This window comes from Portunus trituberculatus, unplaced genomic scaffold (genome assembly GCF_017591435.1).
Source record: "Portunus trituberculatus isolate SZX2019 unplaced genomic scaffold, ASM1759143v1 PGA_scaffold_408__1_contigs__length_199450, whole genome shotgun sequence".
NCBI classification, from domain to species: Eukaryota; Metazoa; Arthropoda; class Malacostraca; order Decapoda; family Portunidae; genus Portunus; species Portunus trituberculatus.
In genome coordinates, this window is record NW_025541576.1 from 70,623 (window position 1) to 86,862 (window position 16,240).

General features: G+C 41.4%; 2 protein-coding genes across 2 annotated transcripts; both read right to left on the reverse strand.

Moving 5' to 3' along the window:
• Window positions 1-6,111: 6,111 nt before the first annotated feature.
• On the reverse strand, window positions 6,112-7,521 carry LOC123500558. Its single transcript, XM_045249247.1, has 2 exons — window positions 7,319-7,521; window positions 6,112-6,625 (listed from the first exon to the last, which is right to left on the reverse strand). The coding sequence occupies exon 2, from the start codon at window positions 6,559-6,561 to the stop codon at window positions 6,127-6,129; it is 435 nt and encodes a 144-aa protein (XP_045105182.1). The 5' UTR covers window positions 6,562-6,625; window positions 7,319-7,521; the 3' UTR covers window positions 6,112-6,126.
• Window positions 7,522-13,063: 5,542 nt separating this feature from the next.
• LOC123500559 lies at window positions 13,064-14,382 on the reverse strand. Its single transcript, XM_045249248.1, has 2 exons — window positions 14,026-14,382; window positions 13,064-13,777 (listed from the first exon to the last, which is right to left on the reverse strand). Exons 1-2 carry the CDS (start codon window positions 14,380-14,382, stop codon window positions 13,064-13,066), a joined length of 1,071 nt encoding a protein of 356 aa, XP_045105183.1.
• Window positions 14,383-16,240: the final 1,858 nt, after the last annotated feature.

Here is a 16,240-nt window from a genome sequence, read left to right on the forward strand (position 1 = left end):
TAAAGATTTTAAAAATAACCTAAATGTGGGTCGAATTGAAAATGAAAGACTCTGAAAGGGACATAGTATTTTTTTTTTTTATGCAACACAGTATTTTTTTTTTTTATGCAAGAAGGATTGTCAAGGGCAACAAAATATTAGAAAAAAGAGGCCCATTGGAACTGCAGTTTCCCTAAAAGTTCTGAAAGAATTAGCTAAAAGCCTGGGACAAATGTCTTAACAACTCTCTCTTAAAAGAAGTCAAGTCGTAGGAAGATCTAAATACACAAGCAGGTAGGGAGTTCCAGAGTTTATCAGTGAAAGGTATGAATGATTGAGAATATTGATTAACTCTTCTATTTGAGGGTTGGACAGAATAGGGATGAGAGAAAAAAGAAGCCTTGTGCAACGAGGCCGTAGTAGGAGGGGAGGCATGCAGTTAGCAAAATCAATAGAGCAGTGAGCATGAAAATAGCGATAAAAGATAAAAAGAAAGAAAGACATGAAATAGTCAGAGGGAGGAGGAGAGGGAGGGACAAGCCCGGAATCATCCAAGGTGGAGTTTTAACAAAGATTTGAGAGAAAAGTTTAGCTATAGAGACAGATGAGATGGCAGTGGTGCCATCAGGATGAAATAAAGGAGGGAAAGATGAAGAAATAAAGTAATTGGATATGTTTTTGACCAGATGCCAGACATCAAAATGTGAGTTAGAGTTTGAAAGATTTTGACATTTTATATTTATGAAGGAGTGTGTGGCAAGTTGAAGAACAGACTTGGCATACTTCCGGGCAGAAATATAAAATGAATGAGATTCAGGAGATAGAAGGGTCAAGCAGCTTTAGTCGGAAACAGGCAGTGTTAAAAGGAGGTTTAGTAGCTTTAGGTTGAAAAAAATGAATGTGCACCTGCTTGCCAGATGCTATCACTTCCGTTATGCGTTCAGCACACAGAGATCGGTCTCTGACACGAAAAGAATAATTATCATTTTAGGATAAATCAGCATAACGCCTCCCCAGGTCCCCCCCCATCTGGCAGAGGTAAAACTCCAGACGCACCTCCACTTTGGGGGATAATGAGGAGGGATTGCAGAAACAGGACAAAATACAGAAATGAGATTGTGATCGGAGAAGCCTCACGGAGAAGAAAGAGTAACAGCATAAGCTGAAGGATTGGAGGTGAGGAAAAGATCAAGAATGTTGGGTGTGTCTCCAAGACGGTCAGGAATACTATTAGAATGTTCCACCAATTGCTCTAAGTCATGGAGGATAGCAAAGTAGAAGGCTAGTTCACCAGGATAGTCAGTGAAGGGAGAGGAAAGCCAAAGCTGGTGGTGAACATTATATCTCCAAGGATAGAGATTCCCACAAAAGGATAGAGGGAAAGAATGTGCTCCACTTTGGAAGTTAAATAAACAAAGAATTTACTATAGTTAGAGGAGTTAGGGGAGAGATAGCACTGGTAAATTTAGTTAGAGAGTGACTGTTGAGTCTAAGACAGATGGTGCAAGACTCGGAAGATTCAAGAGCGTGGGCACGAGAGCAAGTTAGGTCGTTGCGCACATAGACGCAACATGAAGCTTTGGAACGAACATGAGAATAGAGAAAGTAGGAAGGTACAGAAAAGGAGCTACTGTCAGTTGCCTCAGACAGCTGTGTTTCGGTGAGGTTTAGTAGAGAAGAGGTGGTGTTCTACAGATTGAAAGTTAGATCTAAGACCGCGAATGTTGCAGAAGTTAATGAAGAAAAACTTGAGGGAGGTGGTAAGACATTTTTGGTCGCTAACGAGAGAGCAGTCCGACCTGGGAACATTTGTGGTCCCCTCCCCAGAAGGGGACTCTGAGGCTGGGTTTGGAGTCGCCATTTTTTTTTATTTTCAATTATAAGTGAAGGGTGTGTGTGTGGTAAGTGCATATAGTTTTGTGAGAAGTAGGAGAGTTGTATTATGAGGGCAGGCTGTGACTGCCCTCTTGAGTTGTTAGACACAAAGGGTAACATTCAGCGAGATCACAACTAGCTTTAATAGAAGGTTCACAGCAACCCCTGAACTAGTGCTACGTATTAGACCTCGCTGGGAGTAAATTATTGTTTCTGTAGGTGTCTACTACCTCTAGTGAGAGTACTGTAAGCGTTGCGAATTCTACTTATTATTGTAAGTCATCCCCAAGCTACAGATATGTGTTAACATATAGTGTTTGAAAGCCAATGAATAATTTAGATAATTAGTTATCATCTTGACCTATGTAACGATAAGTCAAAGTAATGTTTTATTTGGAGTGTAACATACTGATTTTTCCGGTGATACTTGTCATTATAAATTTACCTTGCTTTTCTCGAGGTCAGATCTAGTCTGATAGCTATATTTGTTATTTCTATGTAGCTATATTTGTTGTTGCTATGTACTCTCTTTATCTATTTCTATGTGGCGAGAGAGAGAGAGAGAGAGAGAGAGAGAGAGAGAGAGAGAGAGAGAGAGAGAGAGAGAGAGAGAGAGAGAGAGAGAGAGAGAGAGTGAGTGAGTGTGTGTGTGTGTGTGTGTGTGTGTGTGTGTGTGTGTGTGTGTGTGTGTGTGTGTGTGTGTGTGTGTGTGTGTGTGTGTAGATGTGAACCAGAATGTGTCCAATATGACTTTCAAATAATATCTTGTCATGTGCATAAATAGGGAACATAGTCATTTTAAATCAAGCAGCATAAGATACGGTATAATATATTAACATAAATCACAATTCTCTGATTAGATTGGTCTCAGTCAGGTATATCATCAGTCTATCGAACACATGTGAGTGTTCGACATCCAGTACGGAGGTCTGCATTATCGAGAGGCCGCGACTCAGGTGTAGTGTTCACTATCTAACCGGGACACGGATGGAGACATAAGCTATAGTTGTTCGTAGTTTGCTATTTATCATAAGTACACGGTGGGTAATGGTGACTGTCGTATAGGAGCGTGTGTGTCCTGGAGTAGCTCGTATGCTGTCCCCTAAGTGGTCCCAGGATCCGGCAGTGACCTCACTTAGCCTAGCTGGCGTCAGGTCACGTTGTGCACCTGGGACCCACGTATTCCTCCATGGAAAGGGCCTGTGAGGCAGCCGCCAGCTTTAGACGGACAGGCTGCGGCAGGAGAGAGGAGAGTTTGTGGCGCACCATCTCCTCCGAAAGCGGAAAACTTGTCTCCCCGTTCAGGGCAGACAACCTCGTCAGGAGCGCCGAGTGGCGGTCGCCGTCCTACCGAGCGGAGTCCAGTGCGGAGAAACAGGCCTCGCTAGACCGCCCAAAAGCCCCCATGATGGCCGACTAAAGGGCGGCATATCTGTCTGCCTCCTGCTGGCTGCCCAGGACAATTTACAGATAGGCTACAACCATGGAACGGAGGTTTGGTATCGCTACAGGTCGGGTAGGTCTGTGCCGGCCCAAACAGCCTCGAGGTGGAGGAACCAGGGGCCGTACTTATAAAATTCCACAAAGATGCCGTCTTAGTTAGGAAAAGTACTTAACCTACGAGACTTAAGCGCTAAGAATCTTTCCTAGCAGGATGCTATGTTAAGTAACCGTCCTTAGGCGCTTACACCGCTAACCGCTAACATGAGCAGACGTTATGTAATGTTTTTTTAGGAATTTCGCAAGAAACGGGTGAAAATACGTAATAATTATATTTTAAATAAAAAAAACATATTTATCTAGTTAGTTTTCAACAATCATCTCTTCATTTTAACCTTGATAATTGAAGGTATAAATTTACCACCACTGTTATCATCTTGTCAAAACAACAATCATTTGGCGCCAACTTCGACTGCGCACCATGGCTACTCAAGAGACTCAAGACAAGAAGAAGAACAGGAAGATGAACTGGACGCCTTCATCTGGCCCACCTATACAAAATTCTCGCAAAATACTCCGGAGCGACTTCTCCACAGCTGGCTGCTCTAAGGAAGCCAGAAATGCTGCTTGAGGACCAATAGTGCGGAGGTGTCTGCCGTGTCAGACATTCTCCGCACTGAGGAGTGCCAGAAACATTGGCATATTATAAAATCTGAGGCAAGACGGAACACCCGCAAGCAGAGAGAAGCCATGACTGCCACAGGTAAGAGTTATTAATTTGGGAGCTATTTTTTGTGTGATATTTGTGTGTGAGTTGCAGCAAGATTTTCATATTTTTGAGCTTGATAGAAATTTCATAGTTTCACCCTAACAAAAGATATGATTTATCTTATTATTCCTTTTAAGCACTGAATAGGTAAGGCAATTTCACTTAAAGAAAAGTATTTGTTTATGGTTATTTATTTTTTGCAAGGAAGCTTACTAGTATTTGAGTAAATACTAAGTTTCAGCAGGTCTACTGTTAAGGTCACTTGAGATTTAGATCATGGAACCTAACCACTTTAAGGAATAAATTTCAGTAAACTGTTCCTGTTTTAAGTTTGGAAGCAGCAACATTGAAAGTTTTGTACTAGTGATTAATATATTAAAGTGCCAGCCATTTCCTGCATTTTTTTTTTTTTTTTTTTTTTTTTTTTTTGTGAAGTGGATGCATTTATTGCACACACTAATTATGATGCAATGTCTACCTCTGACAAATAATATTAGTCCAACCACACATCTGAGTTACATATGTTATGTGAAAACACATTCTTTATAAATTTGTATTTGCAATTCATTAGCAATAAGATTATATTATACTTTCCAGGTGGTGGACCTCCTGCCAACCCTCCTCTCTCCCAGCTCGATGAGTTAATCTTTGAGATTTTGGACCCCAAGAATGTCTCTATTCATGGGTGTACCAATAAGGCAAGCATCATTGAATGCACCTTCCTTAACAAAGGATAAGCCACTTGTAGATATAGCAATATTAGGCCATAATGTTGTCTCAAATGTCTGCAATCCAAAATACTTGTGTTCCCAGTTAGTTTACAACTTACAGTTATACACAATGGTAAATTTGTTATCTATAATGTTGATAAAATTTTATTTATTTTTTTGTTTTATTCTTTAACCAAACAGATAAAACAGTAATAAGAAAAGAAAAAAACTAATAAAGTTAACTTAATTCCTATCCCTTCTCCCCATTCATAATAAGTATGGTGTTGTAGTGGGTGAATGTGTTAATGATAACGAGTCTTAGGTATTTACAGTTTCTTAGACATGGGCTTCCTTCAAACAGAATAGGATTTAAGTCAAACACATTGTACCCTTAGCTAGATTTACTGGTTTCTGTTACTTTTGTCCTTAGCAATAAAACCAAAAACATTATCAGCTTAATTTCTGAAGTTAGAAATAATGATGCCAGTAGTGTTCAGGCAGCAGATGATGCTGGGGAAGTGGCAGAGGCAGCCCAACAGAGAGAAGTGGTGACCGAGGCAGTGGGTGTTGAGGAGGAGGCACCTGCCACACCACTTCCAGCACCAGTGATGTGGTACCAACAGAGGCCAGACTTGCCTGGTACATCACTGGTGTATGTGGATGAGGAGGAGATCATCCACCTGCAGAAGAAAAGGAAGCTTGAGCTTGCACTCCTTGAAGAATCTATAATGGCTCAGGAAAGGAAGCAAGAAGCAGAACAGGCTAAGTACATGTACTACACACAAAAACTAGAGTACCAGAAACAAACAAATAAAAAATAGTAATAAAGATATAAATAATGTACTATTTGTTTTTGTTTGTAACCAATCAACCAAATATTAGTGTTAACACAAAATTAACTGCAGTTTCTATATGCTCAACCTACAATCTACTTACTTCAGGTATGGGAGAGAAAAAAAAAAAAAAAAATACTTACATGAGAATAACACCAATCTCAGCAGTCATGACACTGGTGTCTCATCACTCATCAATGCTGTAAAAGAAAGACATTGATTTACTGCTTGATGTTGTATCACATATATATATATATATATATATATATATATATATATATATATATATATATATATATATATATATATATATATATATATATATATATATATAGATAGATAGATAGATAGATAGATAGATAGATAGATAGATAACTACAGAAAAACTGATAATGTAGTCAATGCCACACTCATAAAAATAAGTGAAAAAATAATTAAGAAAGAATCATTTAAGTTAGTTGTGAAAGTGTGTTAATTATATTTTTAGATGTTGCTGAGATACACATTCATCATAACCCATTTAAATATTGTAAGGCTGAACAGTAATACTGTGGTATCTGTGAAGAACTCTATCTTTGCAATAGTGGGTAACTGGCAGAGAGTGAGGCAAGGAAGATGAAATCACCAACATAACAGTGCACACACAACAAAACAAGACATATAAATATAAATAACAAAGTGACAGAGGAGAAAAACTGAAGAATGCTACTATAATCAGTATTATGGGTTGTGTTACAACAAATTCATCCCTGTAAAGGATTCCTTCATGGCGACTTTGAACTTTCTGTGCTGGGGGTCGCTCCTCGTTGCCTCCATCCTCGGCTGCAGCAAGATGTTCTTCTTCCTCAGGAAGAATGATGTTTCTTGCTTTGCAGATGTTGTGCAGCAATGCACAAACCTCTACAATTTGGCAGACCTTGGATGGAGGACCAACTTGGATTTCACTGTGTAGCATGTGAAAATGTGGCTTCAGCTGCCCGATGCCTCTCTCAACAATGCTGCAGGTTTTCTTGTGGGCCCTGAAATTAATATAGATTTCAATCTTACAATGCAGTACTTGAAAGTGGTATGATGCATTAATTTAATTTCTGCAAACATTTAGGTTATGTCATGTATAAGGTTAAGTTAAGATTCATTGTTTGATAATGATTTGTGACATGGCAGCTTAAACATTATGAAACATATAAAAAAATCTCTAGTATAACATTGGTTAGGTTAATATATTCACATGAAAACTTAGAATAAAAAGAAGAAACTCTTAAATATTTGGAAATTTTCTTGAAATTTACTTGTTGTATTGGTGATTCAACCAACACACCTTACATAATTATAGCCTTTTAAGGGGATCCAAAGGGGCAAAGCGTACACAATGTTAAATTACTTTACCTTATCGGTTGTTCTGGTCAAGTTTCAAAATGTTAAGTTACTCTACCTTAATGGAGGATGATGCTAACCCAATGAGGAGGTTACAAAATGTTAGGTTAGGTTACTTCATCTTATGGAGGAATCCAGTAAGGTAGGGGGGGAGGGTCAAGATTGTGTGAAACTGCAATAAAACTTCAAAATTACCTAATTCATTAATTTAGCACTTTATATTAGTTTATATGAAAAAGTGTAACTATGGGAGGTAAATAATTAGTTTTGTGTTTAGTGTGATGTGGGGTAATTAATTAGATAACTCTTTATCTAAATTTTACTACTCAGTAACTTACCTGTTATAAGAAGACTGTGCTCCAGGCTGTGGTCTGAGGTATGGAGTCAGTAGCCACTTCTTGCTGGGATAGCCACTATCTCCCAGTAAGTGACACCCAGCTGGGACGATGCCGCTGTCAAATATCGTGCAGAGTCCACTTTGAGCAAGTATTCTTGCATCGTGAACCAATCCCGGCCACTTTGCAACCACATCAATAATGTGGTATCAAGCATCAAACACAAACTGCACGTTGATGCTGTGGTATCTCTTCCTGTTGACAAACTCTACCTTATACTCTCTAGGAGCCACAATCATCACGTGCGTCCCATCAATGGCACCAATCTTTCCTATAGCGAGGTACCGCAGTGAAGATAACTTGCATCTCGGGGAGAGAGGCCTTGTTCCTTGCAGTTGGTCTCTTCAGCCTTTCCCGCACCAAATTTGTCACGAAAATGATACCAGCAGGATCCTGCCAATACCTCTTCACCAGCTCACGGTCATCTAGCTCATTCAGGACGTCCTTCCTCTCACGAAACGACCGTCTCTGTCGCAGGTGGTGGCGGTGCGGTTTCTCTCGAGCGGCCATGTTTACTTTTAGGATGAAATCTTAGGAGCGCGTCTTACTGCTAAAACACCTCGGGAGGTGTTTTAGCAGTAAGACGCATCTTTAGGGCTTAGGATGCCGTCTTAAGGATTTAAGACTCGAATTCCGCCATTTTTGTGATTTAAGAGGACGACTTACCATTAGGACGTCATCTTAGTGTTTAAAAGTACGGGCCCAGGCCTCGACATCTTAGGTAAAGGGCAGCGCACGCAATGTGTCACTGAACGCACTGTCATTAGTACTGCATTACTCGATCACGCGTCAAGCCTACACTTCGGGGATTACCAATCGTAATGTGTCTCCAAGATGGTCAGGAATACGAGTAGAGTGTTTCACCAGTTGCTCTAGGTCATGGAGGATAGCAAAGTTGAAGGCTAGTTCACCAGGGCTGCGTTCCGTTGGAGGTTAGCACGCTGCCCTCCCCCCCCCCCGCAACCCCCAACGGAACGCAAGGGAACGCGTATAGCCATACGGGTATGGTTGACAAGATGGCCGTCCAAGCTGGCTCTCCTCCTCCTCGCTCAAGAGCTCGCAAAAGACCCTCTGTTGGACGCTGCAGAGCTCCTCGTAGCACGAGAGGAGGAAATATCGCTGAGGCAAGAGGAAGAGGGAGAAGAGAGGCTGCCAAGGCAAGGAGAAGAGGGAGAGGATAGGCCGCCAAGTCCTGTGCGGGTCAAGGACTATGCAGAGACTATAGTGCCTCTTTACTCCGGGAAAGACTTCACGAAACACTTTCGAATGCAAAGGGAAACTGTCCCTGCAGCCACAGGTGCTGCAGGGGCCTCTGCAGCAGCTACCATGGCGGTAGAGGCTGTCTCTTCTGCCTCAGAGGCTGTGGGAAGAAATGCGATACATATAACACCGTCTTTTATTACTATAAATACTAATATTTTGGTCATATTGCCTTATTCCAGCATTCTACAAGGGATAACAGACTTACCACATTGTTTTTGATGTTCTGTGACGTCGCATAAGCTATCAAAATAGCATTTACATCCCCCACACTGAAAATATAGTGGTGAAGCGGCAGCCGTCTGCGGTTTGTTGATAAACAATAGTTGCCAGATACCGCCAAGCATTCACCTCCGAGGAGCGCAAGGTCCCGCAAGCTACCGCAAGGCGAGTAGTATGCTGGTCCCCCCTGATTCGGGGGAAGTATGCCATACTGTAAGCCTTACCGTCCCCAACGGAACGCAGCCCAGGGTCAGTGAAGGGAGATGAAAGCCAAAGTCGGTGGTGAACATTGAAATCTCCAAGAATGGAAATCTCAGGAAAAGAGTAGAGGGACAGAATGTGCTCCACTTTGGAAATTAAGTAATCGATGAATTTACTATAGTCAGAAGAGTTAGGGGAGAGATAAACAGCACAGATGAATTCAGTTTGAGAGTGACTGTTAAGTCGAAGCCAGATGGTGGAAAACTCGGAAGATTCAAGAGCGTAGGCACGAGAGCAAGTTAAGTCATTGCGTATATAGACGCAACATCCAGTTTTGCAATGAAAATGAGAATAGAGAAAGTAGGAGAGAACAGAGAAGGGGCTACTGTCAGTTGCCTCAGACAGCTGTGTTTCGGTGATGAAAAGAAGATGAGGTTTAGTAGAGGAGAGGTGGTGTTCTACAGAATGAAAATTAGATTCAAGACCGCGAATGTTGTAGAAGTTAATGTAGAAAAAGTTGAGGGAGGTGTCAAGGCATCTGGGATTGTTATCAAGAGAGGCGTCCGACCTGGGGACATTTTTGGTCCCCTTCCCAGAAGGGGACTCCGAGGCATTGTTATATGTTCCCATTTTTTTTTAAATTTTGATTTTCATGTGAAGGGTGTATGTGTGGTACGTACACGTAGTTTTGTGTGAAGAAGGAGAGTTGTCTTTAGAGGGTAGGCTCTGACTGTCCCCTTGAGTTGTGAGACACAAAGGGAAACGTTCAGCGAGATTACAACTAGCTTTAACCGAAGGTTTACAGCATCCCCTGAATTAGTGCTATTATATATCTCTGAGAGTAAATTATTGTTTCGGTAGGTATCTACTACCTCACTTGATCAATTCAGCATAGCTGAGTTCGTGGAGAACGTGCATGTGGCGGAAAGTATGTCTGAGGTGGAGACACTGAACACACTGGAATCGAAGCCTCGATCTTGATTGATTGATTGATTGATTAATTTATTGTCATAATACAGACAACTGGATGAAATAGATATCTTATTTCACCCAGGACCACATCATTCATAATTACAAAAATATAACAAATAATGAAATTCTACAATAATTACATTGTAGGAACAATATCATATACCCACAAACACAAGAAAATAAACAACAGAAAAAGACTTCGAGATCACAAAAACTCAGACAATTTATCACAGTCATATAGCCAAAAATCATAACCGTGGGGCAAAAGCCTTGTACTTCTTTAATATTTCTTCCACCATTCCATTCTGTAACATCCAGATAATCTGGAGAGTCACATCAACAATGTCATCGTTCCGAAATTCACCCACACATGAACACCTCAATACATAGTGCTCTAAAGTGTGACCATTTTCCTCCCCACACACCCTACACCGTGCTTCGTCAATGGTAAATACTTCTTTGTACTGCCAGTAATACTTGTACCCTAACCTCATCCTCATCTTCACCGTATCACTTCTTACACCATCTCTTCCATAGGTAACACTAACTTGGTTACTAACCGCATCATAGTGCTCAAATGTACTACTGTTGACATGTTCCCTAGCCATCCTAGTTCTTTCTATACAATACTGTTCCTTCCTAACTACACTCCTTATTTGACGAAGAGACAAGTTACATATCACATCAATTACATCTTTCTGAGCCCCACGCTTGGCCAGCATATCTGCCTTCTCATTTTGGAGAATTCCAACATGAGAGGGTACCCAATAAAACGTAACATTAATTCTCCCCAAAAGAGCTTTACATAGTGACACGATTTCTACATATACAGGTTTCCGACTATTAAGTGAATCTAGTGCCGCCCTACTGTCCACAAAAATACGCACATCCTTATCTTTAGTTAACACTTCACGAAGAGCAACATAAATAGCATACAATTCAGCCTGAGTCGATGATATACCATCAGACAATCGAATAGCCACTGAACTTTCACGCGACTCCTCACACTCGTTGTAATCAATCATTAACACACCACAGCCAGCTCGACCATCCTCACCCACTGACCCATCACAAAAAACGTGTATGTTGTTCTCCTTTTGAATACAATCGACCATATGGCTGTACGTAGCCCTCAAATATCCAGGAACATACTCAAACTTCCTCCTAGTTAAAGGTTGAACTATCACCTCCACTGCCACGTCCTCCCAAGGAGGGACAACACCGTTGCCACTCACCTGTAAAGGACAACACAGGTGCGCAACCTTGTACTTTATCATAAGCCCTTTAACATGGCGTACAAAGGTAGATTTACTTCTAGTACATTGCAGCTCTCTCACAATATCCAAGTGTCCACCAAGTCTAACATTTTTAATAACAGTCTTAACACACAGTTCTTGTATTCTGTCACATACACTCGGTAAAGTCAATTCCAGTCGCATCGCATCAATCATTGCATTACGTTGACAGCAAAAAATAATTCTCATGGCCTCATTTTGCAATAGTTCAAGTTTGCGTATCCTTTCCATCCCCAACATAGACAAACATGGTGCAGCATAGTCTATAATTGATCTAACAGTAGTTATATACATCATACGAAGGACCGGAATCCCAACGCCAAGACCGGAGCAGGCCAGAGCTCGTAGTGGCTGTAGCCTGCCCTCACATAAGGCTTCTATGTGCCGCAATTCAGCAATCCTTGCAGATTTATTATAACCTATGTACATCCCCAGATATTTATATGCTTGCACTCTCTCAAGTTTCTTCCCATTTAACGTTAGTGTAACGTTACCCTGGCTCCTACACTGAAATTTTGTCTTTATTTCATTAACAACTAGCCCCAAGGCAACACAACAAGAAATGAATTGATTTAAAGCAATCTGCATCTTAGCCACAGAAGGCGATTGGACTAATATATCATCAGCATATATTATAACCTTCACACCAGGAGAATATTCTTCTTTTGCAATTTTATTCATTAAAATATTGAATAGAGTGGGGCTAAGAACCCCTCCCTGGGGAGTTCCTAACTCAAAATGACGGACAACAGAAAGTTTCCCATCATACAGAACCCTAGCACTCCTCTCACTAAGATAATGAGAGATCCAACCAAGCATTCTACCAGACACACCCACATTTGCCAACTCATACAATATCATGTGACCATCTGCCTTATCAAAGGCACCCTGTAGATCCACAAAAACTCTACAATAATCATGTGGGTTGGAAAGACAAGCAACTATACAGTCAGATGTACTTTTACCTTTAACAAAGCCATAAACATTATTAGAAATGTTGTCACCAAGCAAGTACAATAGTCTATTTAATATTATTCTCTCCATCATCTTACACAAGCATGATGTTAGGGACACTGGCCTGTGTCCACCGCTGCCCTTTGGTACTGGAACTATAATCGCTTCCTTCCACTGTCTTGGCAATCTACCTAACCTGAAACTCATATTAAATAAATCAAGCAATGGCCCATTCTCCATACTCGCCAAGCAATTCAAAATGTCATACGTAATACCATCAGCACCAGGAGCAGTGGATTTCCCTTTCTTTACAGCAGCCAGCAATTCCTCCCTGGTGATGGTAGCACACGAGGGGTCATTTCTGTCTATACAAGAACCTATGAAAGCATTTCTCTCAGACTCGTGCTTAGCAAATTCTCTTCTAACTTCCTGCGGTAAAGTAGACCTGCTGGCTGTATGTGCCCACTTATCAATCAACTCATCAGCCACAGCCTGGGGATCGCTCACCACCTTAACACCTGTTTGCACTCCTCGCACCCTATTAACGTGACTCCATATTTCTTTAATGCTCCTTGTTGCAGCTATTGTCCCCAAAAAAGACTTCCAATATTTTTCCCTAGCTTCCTTTCTAACTACACTACATGCTTTAGCTACTTCCTGTAACGCAACCTTAGCTTCCTCACTTTTTCCTGATCGAATCCACTCCTGATGAGCCCTACTTAGAGTGTTATTCCATGCTCGAACTTGCTCATCCTTGGTATATTTTTTTCTCATGGAGGTGTGTTTACAGTTTGATTTTTTTTTTGTCGACCAATGCAGCTATCTGTGCAACTAGATCTTCATAGAAAGTGTCAACATCATGCGGATGATAAGCACTGTACCACTCATTCATGCTACGAAGAAATATCTCCCTGTTGTTATCATTAATGAAAAACCTAACTCTACTATGGCCGCCACATGCTTTTCGCAGGGGTAACTCAACATAAAGCGCAAAATGATCACTTAACAGCTCTGAAATCACTGTACATTTACCCTCCATGCCTTGAATATTAAACAAGCATGCATAATCTATCCTCCCTCCCTGCAAGTGAGTGGGTGAGTTATCCCCAAGTAAGCGTGCTTCATCGCAATCACTGAGAAACTGGTGCCATACAGTACCATTCCAATTACTACTGCCAGACGAGCCTAACACAGCATGTCTGGCATTTAAATCCCCGACCAGCAAGGTAGGTTCCCGAAACACCGAGTCTGGTAAGTGTTCGAACTTTAGTGAGTTCTGACTCACATACACATTAACTAAAACAAAATAGCCTTCGGCAAGTCTAAGTCTTACTGCTATGTACTCAATTCCCCCACATTTCCCAGGAGTTGAAACTAATTCAGCCGGTATACTATTTTTAACATAAACGGCCATTCCACGCACACCCTCACCTGCCGGAAGGATAAAATGCTGGTAACTACGAAGAGGCACCAAAGAGCCGTCGCGATCCAAGGTTTCCTGCAATGCCACCACATCAATATTGTTATGCAACACATAGCAATGCAAATCAGTCATTCGTGCGGAGAGGCCATTCACATTCCATGATATACATTGAAGACTATTTACATTAGTCCCCATTTTAGCACTATTTCCATTATTACCTTAATTAAATCAGTCCCCTCCATCTCTTTACCCATCAACTCTTCATTTCTTACAAGATCATTCAACATGCACACAAGTGTAATGACTTTTTCTTTTGGACTCACCAACAGTCTCTCACTCCCATTATCTGATTTAGTCTCCTCCAGTCCTCGTCTCCGCTGCTCCAAATGCCGTATTCGGTCCTGTAGCTTCCGGTTGTCCTCCTCCAGCCTGATCACCTGTCTCAACAACTGATCACCAGCTTCATGTTCAACCACGCTCTCGCTTACATACCTCCGACGTGGAGCCGATAACTCTGATAGCTGGCAACCCGCATCTGATGTGGAGGGTTGTGAAACCGCTGCACATCCGCTGGGCCTGCGGGAAGTCCAAGATTTCGATACCACTTTCCTATTACCAAACTTGGCTACCAAGCTACCAAGCTGGAACTCGTCAGGGGAAAATGCCTCCCCCGCCGCCATGGCCACTGTCGTTGGCTCAACTAGCTCTTCCTGCAGAGGGAACCACGCATTACTCGTCGGTGTCACGGCCGGAACAAACTGCTTCGGAGCTCGATGCGTTTTTGACTCCACTTGATCCAATAATGAGGGTCTTTTCTCACACTTGGCCGAGCCTGCGTTATGGTTTTCACCACAGTTACAACACTTAGGTACAATCTTCTCGCCGTTTATGACCTCGATCTTGATGTCATGGATGAATCTGAGCTTCACTAATACTCTTGACTTATGTTAAGGATTTGAAGAAGTACATGACCACTAGCAAGTTAGTTTTCCACACTGACAACATTGCCTATATTGCAATCAATGACCTTTATAATAAAAGAATTGACAGTTGACAGGCGGGTGTTTTTCTTTGAGTGTAAGGTCACATAGGTCGCCTTATTAGGGTCACTAGACAGTCTGGCAGTCGGGTGTCGCTGATCAGTGTCCTAGCTCCAGGATGGTCAGTCAGGCATCGAGGGAGGGACAGGAGGGAAGCGCGACACAATTCAGGGAGGAGTTGCCTAATGTCAGAGTGACCTGTCAAACCACTCTAGGGAATAGTGTTAATTAATCCCAAAAGCACGCGCACTGAAGTGGATCTTCCATAGGTGAGAATGTAAAGACAATCTGACTTTGTGGCAGCAGACACCTTCTGTTGTCTCAAAGGAAAGGACAGTGACAATCAAAAGCTAAAAAGACACGAGGCAATGGGAAAACTTTATTTTAACTAGTTCCTAGTCCTTATGGGCATACGAAAAATCCACACGAAGGTGGCTGAAGGACTTAGCGGCAGGATATGTGTTTAGTGCACGGTGTCTGATTTGAGTCTGCCACGGTGCAAGGAAAGGCTTGGACTTAATGCTTATCTACTGCAGAAAGGTCATTAAGGCAGACAAGGCAGCTTGTGGGCAATCTTATTTAGGGTTGAAGAGAAAGTAACTACATCAAGTAACTACAGTGGGTCATGATCGAACTCGTGCCATCACGGCCACGAGACGAATGAAGGAACAGTCCTGTCATTTAGGTTCCTTTGTGGAACTGCTACGCGCGTAATTCGAACGTGGATCCTTATGGGGTTGGAAATGCTTAGAAAAGCGTCTCTCAAGGTTGAGATCGTTATTACATTGGGACTTATCAGAGCGTCAAATGAGTCATTGTTCTGTGCCAGGGGGTACAAGTACTTTATGGTGATGTCAAAGACAGACCGGTAATCTAAACAGCACCTGGGGGTATAGCAAGAGGTGCTATACCTAGGCTAAGGCTGAGTGATCTCGACTAATACAATGATTATTCGGATTATTTTTATTGTTTTAAAAACGAAAGGTTATTACAATAGTTATAAGGATGAGATGAATGATATGATTGAAATGCGAAAGTGTTCTTGTATCATGCGTTTATATGTGAATCGTCAGTGTGGAAAGAAGTGAATTATAAGGAAGTGCATGTGCGTATAGCGTATATGAGTGAATGTATACTGTAATATATATATATATATATATATATATATATATATATATATATATATATATATATATATATATATATATATATATAAAGAAATAGTATACAAGAGAAGGAAAACGAGTTTATAATAGTCTGTCTTAGATATGTGGTGAGAACGTGTGACAGGCAATATAGAACACATGGAATGCGTACAATGGGTGACTGAGATGATCCATCCTTTTCCTCACCAGCACGACATAAGAAGCCCATAGACTGCTAGATTGTTGAATTACCCCTTCCTGCTTTAATTTGTCCATCATCTCCATATTTTGGCAATAAGCTGGTGCTATCCTGCGAGGAACTTACTTCACCGAATGATGACGTCATGTATTGA